This window comes from Lolium rigidum, chromosome 2 (assembly GCF_022539505.1).
Source record: "Lolium rigidum isolate FL_2022 chromosome 2, APGP_CSIRO_Lrig_0.1, whole genome shotgun sequence".
Classification (NCBI taxonomy): domain Eukaryota; kingdom Viridiplantae; phylum Streptophyta; class Magnoliopsida; order Poales; family Poaceae; genus Lolium; species Lolium rigidum.
Window position 1 is genome coordinate 171,103,366 of NC_061509.1, and position 13,963 is coordinate 171,117,328.

The window sequence follows — 13,963 nt, forward strand, 5'->3', positions numbered from 1 at the left end:
ACTACACAATCCAAACGCTTGGATGAAGTAGCCAAATTACCTATTTACAATAAGAACTTAACCCTGAATTACTCTTGCGGAGTTTCTTTTTCTTCAGGTATCTTCGAATCCTTTTCAAGCTTGTCGACAATTATATTGGCGGGCAACACTACCTTCGGGTACAACGTCTCCAAATCACCAACCGCGTTGGCGATACTCAGCAGATTTGCCGAAGGATAACGTGCAAGGACGAGGGCAAGTGTAAATCTGGCTCCTGCAAAAACCTGAGCTCGCACCAAGTCTCGAATTTTCTTGGTATTCCCAAATTCAGACATCAGAGTCAACAGCGTAGGAGGGACCGCGTTCAAGGGGAACATCATCCTCCAAATTACCCTTAGGGCTTTATAGCACTTGTCGAAGAAATGGTGGACCTGCTGGACCCGATCTTGGAATTGTGCGACAGCCGAAGCTTTCGAGTGCTCCCTCCAGAAAATTTCCTCGGCTGATGACAGCTGAGTCAATGCGTTCACACGCTCGTGAATCCGCTTGTTCTCTTCAGCACAGTTCAGGGCTATGACTAGAAAAGGAATCGACGGAAGATCAGGCAATGCGTTTTTGGACAAAGAATAATGAGCACAAGGACCAGGGAACTTACAGTTCAAACTTTCAGTGGCCTTATGCAGTTCAGTAAGAGCATAGCGCTCTACGTCGGCTGCAATCTCGCCCTTCTTCTTGATAATGGCAGCCAAGGCATAGGTATTGCGCAGATCCTTTTCCATCTGCGTGATCCGATCCTTCATACGCTGGATTCGATCACCTTCAGAAAGAGCACCCGAAGAATCATCGACAAACGCAGGCACTGGGAAAACCTGCAAAAAACAGCGTCAAAGGCATGACGGATCGCATCGCTTCAGCATCAGAAGTAACTCCCATCGGGAGAATGCAAGTATAAATGTCATAACAAGGGTGCACTAGCAACATTGCTAGCACGGAATTTATTACAATCACAAGTTTTGCGACAGAACATTGTTTCACATCAATTCAAAAAGAAGTTTGTTACAAAAATCAAGGGGCTTGAGTCTGGGTCGATAAACTTGGGACAGCCGATGTTTTCCTTGATGAAACCAGCTCAAGGAGCTGACGTGCACACACAAGAGCTGACGTTTTGAAGGTGCTTAAATCAATGAACTGCCCATCTTGATCTTTCGGCAGCTCCCTAGACATCTCCTCGATATCGGCCTTGAAGCCATGACCCATCATAAGTTGGAAGGCTAAGAGGGCACCATAGGTACGCGAAGTACGTTTGAATACCTCGATAACCCCCTTGGTGTCGACTGCGAAGGCGTCGATCAGCTGCCCCAGAGTCTTGTCTTGACTGATCTTGGGGAAGATCATCGAGTGCATTCGCGCCATGGCACCTTTGCCCTTATCAAGGAGCTCCCATGTAAGCTGGTGTACGGCAAGAGTCATTGACACATTGTTTGCCGGAGAGTTGTTTGGAACTTTATCCAAGGCATCGGCAGGGATGCCAGCGGCCTCTGCAAGGGAATAAAATGGGAAAGGTTACTATCAAAGGATCAAATTTGCGAAGTGACAATCGACAGGGAAGCATAAAAAGAATTACCAAGCAAAGCCAATGAAGACTGGCAAAGAAGTTCCTCTTTTTCAGTCGCCCGAGCTTCGGCGACCAGCCTAGACGTTCCTCTTCCTTCAGCTTCTCCTTCAGCCTGCTGAGTTCCTCCTTCAGGGAGTCGACCTCTTGGCCAGCTGTGGCGGCTTTTTTAATGGCGCTTTCCAACTTCGAGGAAGAAGATTTAACTTCCTTCTGCAGCCGAACCTTGTCTGCTTCCAGGGAAGTAAATTGGGAGGCGAATGCCTCCAAAGAAGATATAATGCCCCGTAAATCCTTAAGGAAAAGAGAAAAACAGGTGTTCGACGAATAATCATTAATCAAGGCACATTCAGGGAAATTCGCGTTGCGATCAAGAAAGACTTACAGGTTTTCCCGAAGGAGGGGTCGTGGCGGCAGCAGCCGAAGGAATATCCTTCCCCCTAAAAAGGGAGGAAGCAGTCGATACCTGGGCCGCGGGGGCAGCAGTAGGAGACGAAGCTTCAGAAGTTGCGACATCCGGCAGAATGGCGCCAGATTTGGCCTTCTTAGACGGAGGCTCGATGAGACCTTCGTCACTATGAAAGGGAATGGTTGGCAGGAATTATGAAAAGAAATGCGAATGATAAAGGAAAAATACGGATTCTAGGAAAAAGGCGCTTACAGATCAAAGAGATCATCCTCGTCGGCAAAGCCATCGGTTGATCTCTTCGCGGGTGAAGCTATGGCCTCCTCCACAGCTGCATTAACAAAGGCATCATGATCAGCGTCGTCATCACGCACTGATCTCGCTGTGTCGCAAGTATCATTGGCTGGGGGAGGAAGATCGGTGTAGATAGCCTCAGAGTCTATCGGGTCATCGAGTTCGCTCTTTCAGCTCATGTACTCGGCAGTGTGAAAATCAACAGGGGCTGAGGAACCTCTTCCCTCGGAAGTATCGTTTGGTAAATAATGCAAGTTTTCAGAACCTATGGGGATCTGTCGAAGAAGATAGCAAATAAGAACAATAGTAGTTGTGTCGACAAAGCGGAACAAGGTAATAAGAGTATGAGAAGGAAAATTTACCTCTATCAGCGGATGATCGGCATCAAGAGGAGAATAAGAAGACATCAATGGGATCGAGTCTTCCTGACTAAAGAGAGTGAGGCGACGAACTTCATCAAGCAGCTCCTTTTCCGATAGTTCAGCGATGTTTATCCTGGTTTCATCCCTCGGACCTTAATACAACCACGTTTGGACGAACCCTGGCCATGACTGGCTGGACTCGACGTTTCAAGAACACCGCGGCCACCTCTGTGCCGATCATGGTTTGACCATCGGCTTCTTTGATCCGAAGGAATTTGGCAAATAACTCATCGGCTCATGTCCTTTCATCGGGAGAGAGGATGTTTTTCCAAGAATGCTTAGGCTTGGCTTCAAGGACGTCGGCAAAGCAAGGAAGCTGGGACTCGGTTGTTGAGGAATCCTTAACATAAAACCATTTCAGTCTCCATCCTTGCACAGATTCTTTCATTGGGAAACTGAAATAGTTGACTTCTGAACGTAAAACAAACCCCACTCCCCCAATGACGAAGGGTCCATTGCTACTGCTGTATCTCTTTACGAAGAAGATTTTCTTCCACAACCCAAAGTGAGGTTCGATGCCCAAGAACGCCTCGAAAAGGTGATGAACACAGCAACGTGAAGGATTGAGTTGGGGGTAAGTTGCCACAGTTGGATTTCGTAAGTCCGTAGAAGGCGATGAAGGAACTCGTGAGCAGGAAGTGAGAGACCCCGATACAAGAACGACAAGAACATCACGGTAAAACCAGCGGGAGGATAGGGTCGAGAGATCGCACCTGGGAGAATCACATTCCCCTCGTCGGAGGAGACTAGACCGAGGCTTCGGGCCCTCTTTTCATCACGCTTCGTGATGGAGGACGCTAGCCAATCTCCGGGTTTGGCTGCAGCTACCGAGCTTGGCGGTGTTGGCGGCGCCAGAGGTGGGGAGGAGCATCTGGAGCGCTCCTCTTCGCAAGATTCGAGGAGGCCTTGGCGGCGGTGCCACCACTCGCAGAACTGGTGGCGGAAGCAAGGTTCCTCTTCTTCACCATCGAGAGATCTGGAGAAGATCTAAAAACGGTGGTGGCGGCGCAACAGTTGTGAAAGAGAAAGGTAGAATAAGAACAGGAGGATGTTGCAACGAATATGAGAGAATGCTAAGGATTTTATCCTGAGAGATTTTAAGTAGGGGAGAACTTGAGGATTGCGTGGGCACGTGTCGTTGCTGCCAGTTCATTAAGAGGATCCTTTCTCCATCGTTGATCATGGAAATCGAGGAGGCGCCTTGGTAACCGTACGAGAAAAGCGGATATTACTTAAAAACAGAGCCATGCAGAGCTAGGATGGGCCCAGCGGGTCGCATCGTGTCAGTAAAAATCAAAGTGTCAATAACGTCATCAGTGACGTCGTGAGAAACGCTCGAAGCATTCGAAGAAATCTAAAAGGTATCGGATGGTGAACTTGAATCTAAGTACGGATCGCGAGCATCCGCACCTAGACTCGGGGGCTACTCCCACCGGGAGCGCTGGACACGCACCCGATAAAATGAGGACTCGAAGATATTCGTGTGAAGAAACGTTTGAGAAAAAGGATGGAATGCTCAGCTCGAGTCTGCATCCGGTTGCAAGCGCCCGTGTCCAGACTCGGGGGCTACTCCCATCGGGAGCGCTGGACGCGCACCCGATAGAACTTTTTTGCACTCCCGGATCATGCCCGGGGACTTGATTCTGTGTAGGGTAACGTTATTTTGCCATCGGCAGTTAACCAGCAAAAGTTGGGCACGTTATTCATTATCCCTCACGTGCGGAAAACTTATCGAAGATTACAAGCCGTAGTGTAAATATATCGGATGGCCCATGAAGATCTATAGAAAAACTTCGGCAGATCAAAACGTTCGAGTGGTACAACTTGAGTCTACGCACGGATTTCCATCATCCGTACCTAGACTCGGGGGGCTACTCCCATCGGGAGCGCTGGCCGCGCACCCGATAGAAGAAGATGACGCTGATACAAGATGGGCAAGAGCAATCAGGGAGAAGAACATTAGGTGGAGGCATGCTTTAGTCTCTACCCGAACTATCTTTGGCTAGATACTCGGGGGCTACTGACGTGGGCATTACCCTTCGGGTAACCAACACTGCCCTATCCTATACGATCTAACTGGAGGCCTATGAAGGTACTCGATAGCTTGGCGGCCACTTGGATGGCGCAGCAGAAGATTCCTTGGCGGGCAAGGCAAGGAAGGAGCCGAAGAAGGAAAGTTTAGAGCTAGGACTACTGTAAACCTAGTCGTACTCGGTTAGACCTGTTGGGACCTGGCCTCCTATATAAAGGCCAGGAGAGGGGCTGCCGAGGGACACGATCAATCTTAGCAATCTTAGTCACCAAAAGTCTAGAGCTAGGTCGCCGCGGAACTTAGCCTCTCGACGAGATCTCAGCCGAACCCTTCGGTACCCCATTGTAACCCAGTATTCTCATAATCAAGATCAGACAGGCAGGACGTAAGGGTTTTACCTCATCGAGGGTCCCGAACCTGGGTAAATCGCTCTCCCCGCTTGTCTGTGAACCGATGTCTCGTATCAGCTTACATGATTCCATCAACCCTAAGCTCCAATCGGAGGGCATTGCCGAGGAGTACCCTCGACAACGCTGGAATACGGCATGACGATAAGCTAAGTGTAGACCAAGGTAAGGGTCAACCGGCTTAAAGCTAAGGCACGAATCCGTACCTAGAGACATACACGATTGTTGCACTCCGGTCATTCCCTCCATCTACTACAACTATTATTGTACCTCTTGTTAATCTTGCCACCGCCGGCATCGGGACATCCAACCCATCACCGGCCACGATCGAGTTCCGTCATCGCCGTTGTTGCGTACTAGTTGGTAGCCGGATCAAATCCATTTGTTTGTGTTTGATTGCTGCTAGCTGCCATGTGTTTTGTAACCGGTCCTCCCGCGGCATATGTTTGGCATGGAGGAGAGATGGACGCGTATGTGGGCCACAAAGGGTCATCGGCGGCGGTGGACACCACCAAAGTCAACAGTGGCGCCGATCCCGTCGGAGGCTGGAGGCGGCGATCGACATGATCATCGCGAGGTACAACCCCGAGACGTGCGGCGAGTTTGGCGGCCGAGTCATTACTAGGTTCGCCGATGTCAAAAATCACGGTCCACGAAGGCGTCTGCGGGCACTTTTTTTACGGCGAAGGTGAAGTCAAAGTACTTTGAGCCGGAAATCCAAATTTCGTTCCGGAATTAAAGTTTTGGTTGTTCCATTATTATGTCCAAGAATTGGCCGAAACCGGTGAATCTCGGCCATGCAATTTTGGTTGTTCCTTTGTTTTTCGAAATATAAATTTTGTCCGAAATGTGTGAATATGTCGGGCATTCAGTTGAAGCCCGGTAAAAGCATATGTAGCACTAATTTCTTCGTCTCTAGTGGTGCCGAAATGATGGTTTGATTGATTATTTAGCTCATCGATTGTATTTCTGGAACGAGTTCGCTCAGAAACTAAAGTGAAGACGCGTGTACGTGAAGAAGAGAGAGAGATAAGAAGAAGATCCAGCTCCTCCCTTAGTTTGCTCGTGGGGTGGATACGTAAGTGTGCGACGAACCGACGACCAAGCTGGCGCGGGATTGATTTCTCGTAATACTAGTAGTTAGTAACGTGCTCCTTGGTGAATAAACTCGTTAGGACCTGATGTTGTAATAGCTAATTAAGTTGAAGAGAGAACTTTCGCCCAAGATGATTTTGATATATTATACGCTTTTTTCCGACGTCGTATGCAAAAATTAATGCGGTTTTACCATTTTTCAAACTTTTTTTGCAAAAAAGTCAAAATTCGAATTTCTTAATTTCACCGAATACTAGGTTGCATAACATATAAGAATCTGAAAACATTTTATTTTTTGAATTTTGTATCATTTTCATTTGTATTTTACAAAGCAAAAAAAAGGCGAACCGGTACTAAAGGTTTTTCGGCTGACGCTAACCCTTTAGTACCGGTTCGTGACACAAAAACCGGTACTAAAGGCCTGGGCAGTGCAACCGGTACTAATGCACCCTTTAGTACCGGTTCGTAAGGAAACCGGTACTAAAGTCCTGGACGGAAGCCCCTTTTTCTACTAGTGATTGCACTTTCCACCAGGTGGGCGAATAAGAAATAGCCACGTGTTTGAAGCCCGCAACGCGAGGCCTGCTTATAGCTGGGCCGGATTTCTAGTTCGGCTGAGTTAAAAATAGGCCCGTTCGAAGCCCGCAACACGAGGCCTGCTTATAGCTGGGCTGGATTTCTAGTTCGGCCCAGTTAAAAATATGGCACGGCCCTTCATGAGATGAAACATTTATATCTTCACGACTGGATTATATTCGGCCTAGTTTACCAGTTTAGTATATAACACGGCGTGCCCACGACCCATCATAGAAAGGATATTAGCCTGTCGGAGGGGATAACCCCTAGTAGGTTAAGATTGGGTGTAATTAGCTGGCATAAGATTAATATGCCACATAACCGGGCTACGCTGGAATACGGCATGACGATAAGCTAAGTGTAGACCAAGGTAAGGGTCAACCGGCTTAAAGCTAAGGCACGAATCCGTACCTAGAGACATACACGATTGTTGCACTCCGGTCATTCCCTCCATCTACTACAACTATTATTGCACCTCTTGTTAATCTTGCCACCACCGGCATTGGGACATCCAACCCATCACCGGCGACGATCGAGTTCCGTCATCGCCGTTGTTGCGTACTAGTTGGTAGCCGGATCAAATCCATTCGTTTGTGTTTGATTGCTGCTAGCTGCCATGTGTTTTGTAACCGGTCCTCCCGCGGCATATGTTTGGCATGGAGGAGAGATGGACGTGGATGTGGCCACAAAGGGTCATCGGCGGCGGTGGACACCACCAAAGTCAACAGTGGCGCCGATCCCGCTGGGGGTGGAGGCGGCGATCTACATGATCATCGCGAGGTACAACCCCGAGACGTGCGGCGAGTTTGGCGGCCGAGTCATTACTAGGTTCGCCGATGTCAAAAATCACGGTCCACAAAGGCGTCTGCGGGCACTTTTTTACGGCGAAGATGAAGTCAAAGTACTTTGAGCCGGAAATCCAAATTTCGTTCCGGAATTAAAGTTTTGGTTGTTCCATTATTATGTCCAAGAATTGGCCGAAATCGGTGAATCTCGGCCATGCAATTTTGGTTGTTCCTTTGTTTTTCGGAATATAAATTTTGACCGAAATGTGTGAATATGTCAGGCATTCAGTTGAAGCCCGGTAAAACCATTAGTAGCACTAATTGCTTCGTCTCTAGTGGTGCCGAAATGATGGTTTGATTGATTATTTAGCTACACCATTGTATTTTTTGGAACGAGTTCGCTCAGAAACTAAAGCGAAGACGCGTGTACGTGAAGAGAGAGATAAGAAGAAGATCCAGCTCCTTCCTTAATTTGCTCGTGGCATGGAGACGTAAGTGTGCGACGAGCCGATGACCAAGCTGGCGCGGGATTGATTTCCCGTAATACTAGTAGTTAGTAACGTGCTCCTTGGTGAATAAACTCGTTCGGACCTGATATTCACCAGCAGTAGCTAATTAAGTTGAAGAGAGAACAATAGAAGGATCGATCGATCTTTCGTATGTGCACGTGCATGTAGATGGAGGACGAGTGTCGTGACTCAGGAAAACAATCGAGTGGTTAAACAAAATGGTTGACCTGCTACTGGAACGCGGGGCTGATTGATCGATCGATTAGGTGTGGTTCAATTAGATGATACATGCTTAACATAACAACGTCCTTCTTTTGACGCCGGGCCATTCCTTCGTGTCTGCGGAACAGCGCACCCAGGCGGAAGACACGAGGAGCGAGTATACCTGGACCGAGTTACGTTGATGTGCACGCTGCGGAAGCCGCAGCTGATCCACGAGTTCGGCAAGTCGCATGCATAGACTCTGGGTTCACCAGTGCGCAGCGGGACGCCTAGTTCGGCACGGTGTACGCCAAGATCTACCAGTCGACGCGGACGGGCGGGCTGGCCGTGGGCGGGGCTCTTTTGGCAGCTCATGGCCGACGGCATGGAATCCTACGGGAACGGCAACGACGTCATCTTTGCCGAGGCGCCGCCGTCCACCACCGTCATCGTCACGTCGCAGAGCTGGAAGCTCAAGCTGCTTGGCAAGCCATTGGCCCGAGTAGCGGGCAGCAATGGCGGCAACTAGCCAATTCGTTAAAGTGATCATCAACACGCCATCACAGAGTAAGAATGTGCGTGTGTGTTTTACATGTGTGAGTTAAGCTCTCCTCGAGATGATATGATTCAGAATCAAGAGATAGCTATCATGTGGCAAAGTTTATGATGAAAGTCTGCTTGCATTGCAGCAGTGCCTTGGACATATGATAATGTACAGGTTTATTATCTTGGACCACACTGGCATTATTAGTAGCACGCAAATATGCACATTCATGCTTTTTTGCCGATCGGACATCAGACCGGCAGGAAGAGCTCATGAACAACACCTATGCTGTCTCGGCGAACCCAATCTTCATATTTCCATAGTCAAAGACCGTGTGGTAGGCTTCCATGAATATATCACCCAAGATCCTGCGACACGAATTTCTCATTGTAAGAACCGAGGACAGCAAGTTCATGGAGCGTTTGCTTTCAGTTTTGAAGATGCAAACATCTTTCTCTTTTTTCTTTTCTTTTTAACGCCTAATAATTCCTAAAACTTTGAAACTAACAAACATTGTATTTTTTTTCCGGAGAAGAGGTATCACAAACAACTTTTATATTGATTCCAAGAAAGCTGTGAGATCATAACACGTGTATAACTTTACCAGAGAGGGCCACCGGAAGGAGGAGCATCCATAGCTGAGAATCCACTCATGCACCGGGTATCATCACCCTCACCAATCTTCACTATGTACTGGACAACAGAAATCACAAGTCAAACTAAATCAGCACTAACCGGTAATAAATCTTGTGTGGCTCTTCAATTTTATATGCACGTTAGATTTTATAATTGATAACTGATATAGTAAGGACCGAATCTTCAAAAAATCCGCGGGAACAACATATGGAATCTTAATAAAAAAATGATACTTGCTAAAACTGATAGATAATCTGGACACGCATAAAATACGAGAGGTAATAACCAAGGACAAGAAGCAATACTTGTTCGGGTTTGAGCACAAACTGTTTGGTCCCGATGGAGAAGGCAACGTCAGGCATCAATTTAAGTTCTCCACAATCCACGAATGATTCTCCCGCAGGGATAGGAATATGGTCACACATCTGCAAAGTTGAATAAGTTAGATTTTGTTTTTGGTTCAACTGTGTTACAGTGTGATTCTTTCAATGGTATTACAAGGTAGGAAACATGCCTCGTTAATGGTATGCAATATAGAATCCTCAGTCTGATTATCTGCAACTTGCTTCACCACCCATTGAACAATCCATTCACAAGCTTTGCACACAATAAAACCATTTGATGTCCTAACTTCATCTTCTAAACTTTGAATAGCAGCGTTGTCGTCACTATGTATATAGGAAGGAACGTAAAAATGTCAACCATCGGGACATGAGGAAAACAATGTGAATGGTCAAAAGGAGACCAAACCTACTTCTGCATGCACTTCTACTCTTCATCTATTGAATTCTAAATTCTTTCAGTGCCGGCTAGGGAAAATTATTCCAAGCAAATGAAAGAATTTCGGTACGTTGAGAAATATGGCAATTAACACTAGTGCATAAATGATCTTTTTTTGTTGGTACTACGAAATATGGCAATTAACACTAATGCATAAATTATCCTCAGGTATAAATAAATATATTTAACTACACGCCTTGGAAATGACTACACAAGATTGTTGTCATGGCTCTGCCGATGTATGTCTGTATACGTCGCCCTGTATGCGGTTGTAAATAAGAGACATAACAAATGAAGGTATTTTGTTGTAAACAGAATGCGCGAGCAATATTCTGACATATAAATCATATGTATTAATGAATTATATCATATGTATTAATGAATACATATTATATACACTATAATTGCCCACACACTAATTATCCTCTTACTTGAACAATATCTATGTTTCATGTTTTAATGCATATTTCACAGCATATATATTGTGCAGAACATCCATAACTACAAAAGGTACAAGCGAGACTCAACTCTTACCTTACACCATGAGGTCCAACAAAGAAACATAAACGAAGTATGTCACATATCCTTCTTGGCAATATCTGCATCATAGTCCCGGAAAAGAAGATTTTACAAGCGTTATGCATCACTGATCAAGCTAGAAAGCAACTTTTGGAAATGAGCAAACCCGCTTTAGCAGCAAATCCAGGATCTGCCGCCCAAACTTTGAAACAACGTTCTTGCACGCTTTGCTCATTCTCCTAGGTATACCAATTCTCCAATTTATTTCAGTAATTATCGCCTGTATATATTTCAGTACTGATTCAGCAAACACATAGAGACTAAAGGAAAAGAATGGAAAATGAACCCACCGGAGATGACTCTATGAGCTGTCGACAAAGATGTTATACCTAATATGCTTCAAAACATGTCATGCTGGTCTATTAGGTTTTATTTTGATCATCTTCACATTATGAAATATTACTAGTTCTCCTTCTAAGGAGATGGTAATTGCAAAAATTATATTTAAAGTTTTCTATTGAGCTTTTCCTTCTACTGTAACTACCATAATTCAATCAAAAGAAACATCTACAATGCATCTAACCATACATTTTATCTTCACAATGGACATTTCCTCCACTAAAAGGTAAAATTCAAGGCAAAAGCATATGGGTTATGGCCTAAATAGCGAAGGAATGTCTCGTTTAGGTTACTAGAAATGTTGATTGTGAGGTTTTATCGATAAATAAAGGTTAGATGCATTAACTAAAGCCCCTTTCCTTACTTATGGGAATAAACATGAATAGATCTCAAACACATACCGTGGGGCCAGTAAGAAATGAAGTTCCCGAGTCTACTATTGCTGCACAACCAGATTTACATAATCCTAATAGAAATAGGGGTATAAGAAAATGATTAAAAACATTTTGTATTTATATACGAGCATATAATGTGTATGATTTATCATGACAAAATGACATGTTAGTACCTGTGGAGTTTCCTCCAATCAAGACGTCGCCCATGTCAAACTGAAGCAAGTGGGGCAAAATTTATGAGCACAAACTAGTTATTCCATCTTGAATTTCAAGATTACTCAACTAAACGAAATGGTTTCACCTCCCAGTATTCCTTCTTAGTAACAGGGACATACGTATGTCTTCCCTTGTAATGATTAGGATCAACTCCTCCAAAAACTATTTCTCCTCCGTTCACTTGACCAGCATGTCGATTGAACCAGAATGAGAAAACGGGGCTACCAACCAGACCTTGGCTAACCATGTTATACCTATAATTTCGCTTGTGATGTCAGGGATAAGAAATCTTATTATATGATACACATTTGGTGATACGATATGCCAGTAAATTAGAAGAACCCACAGTGCACCATTTAGATATTAATATAATACATAAAACAATACACATAAATTAAAATAGTCATGTCTAGTGTTGATAGTGTTAATAAATAGGAAAAACAGACAAATTCAGTCAGGCAACATTTCTCACCAAACAGGTTCGGCACCCCCGAATGACATTTCTTTAAACCCAAGACCAACAATGCCATCAAATTTTCCAAGCATGAAAGTAATACTTGGTTCCAACGAAGCTTCAATAAAATTCTAATAGGGCAGCATAATAAAATTAGTATAATCTGAAATAGGATGCACATCACATTGCATAATATAAATGTGTCCTTCTGGTGCAGCGCGTAAACCTGATTTTTCACAACTAGACCACCAACTTGCACATTGTCTTGGCTAATATAACCAGCAATTGCACCGGTTTTGTAGTGAATTGATACCCTTTTTCCTGCCAAGATTGGAAATGAAATATTATATTCATGGAAAACATCATTTTCCTGGTTACTAGAGTTTAATCTAAACCATCTGATTAATGCCTAGGTGAAGAAAATACGTGGACAATGTGTTAGGATATCATCATCTCATAGTGCATACATGACCAGTAGGAAAATAGGCTATCGGGGACGTTAGAGATGAGGACTCCTTCACCGGCGATGGCAGATTCGAGCGGCAGGCATGGAGACAGGTTGTAGGTCGTAGGCATAAGCGGACCCAGGAAAATTTTGAAGTCTGGCCAAAATAGGCTTAGTGTGCTAATTTTGTATCAAATAGATATAAAGTAGGGGAAAAATAAGCATGCCGGCTGGCCGGAAGCCTAGGCGGCTGCCCGGGCAAGAGGGATACTAGGTCCACCCTTTGTTGTAGGAGCAGGGCATGAGGAGGGAGGTGGTCCGGGGTTAGTGGTGCGGTGCGTTTGGCTTGTGGGGTCTTCGGTGGTCGGGACTAGGTGGTGTTGCGCACTGTGGTGTCATGGTGATGTGTGGGACGAGGGAGAGAGATGAGCCAAGGGGGGAGAGAAGAGATATGTGGACGAGAGGGGAGGAGTTTTTGCGGCGGGCCGGAGGTAAAAGGAAAAAAATATCAAGGGGTCATAGGGCACCGAAGTGGGCTTACTCGCAAGGTTAAGGTCACGCTTCGGTGGGCTTCAAGGCAGCAAGTAATAGCAGCGTGCAAAATTGCCCAAGCCCAGGTGATAACAGAGTGACACGCATCCCCATGCAACGAGCGCGTGGTGTATTTGCAGCGTGTGATACTGTCTCACACGACCACCGGCAGTTGAGAACATGTCCACATTTGGTGGCGTGCTATTTGGCTAGTATGCCACCAATAACATGTTTATTAGCGGTGTACCACTATATAAGACGTCAGCAATATTTCGGCCCAAAGATCCGCGACAGTATACCTTAGTGGTGCATCAACTCGTTAGTACTTTCGCCGTCTATAAATAGATTTATGAGGTTTGTGTAAATCTAGATGTATCTAGACACTAAATAACATCTAGATACATCTAAATTTTGATAAATTTTAATATCTATTTATAGACTAATGCAGTATTTTCTTCCCTATAAGCTATTTACTACATGTGCATGGACAATATGTTAGATTAACAAACCTTTCTTCGTGTACGTGCTTGACCGAGCTGGCTTTGTAACTCTTGTGCAAGTGGTATGCGATCCGCGAGCAAAAGTTCCCAAAACATACATCCCATATTAGTGCTATCATAAATAATAACCAAACTGTTAAAGACTTGACGAGATGAGGGCACATACCGAAGAGTAGCACTCGGAGGAGGGCACCCGGAGGTTGGAGCTGCTCGTGTCGAAGATGAC

At 45.3% G+C, this 13,963-nt stretch overlaps 1 protein-coding gene across 1 annotated transcript; it reads right to left on the reverse strand.

The window, feature by feature from the left end:
• Positions 1 to 9,145: 9,145 nt before the first annotated feature.
• LOC124690303 (aspartic proteinase oryzasin-1-like) lies at positions 9,146 to 13,963 on the reverse strand (the record flags this gene model as incomplete). The annotated part of the gene is made up of 13 exons (XM_047223702.1): positions 9,146 to 9,230; positions 9,467 to 9,555; positions 9,804 to 9,923; positions 10,013 to 10,166; positions 10,813 to 10,877; positions 10,964 to 11,077; positions 11,598 to 11,662; positions 11,765 to 11,804; positions 11,893 to 12,061; positions 12,280 to 12,392; positions 12,488 to 12,582; positions 13,747 to 13,785; positions 13,882 to 13,963. Coding segments are annotated over 13 exons (1,230 nt in total), but the record flags the coding sequence as incomplete, so codon positions are not given.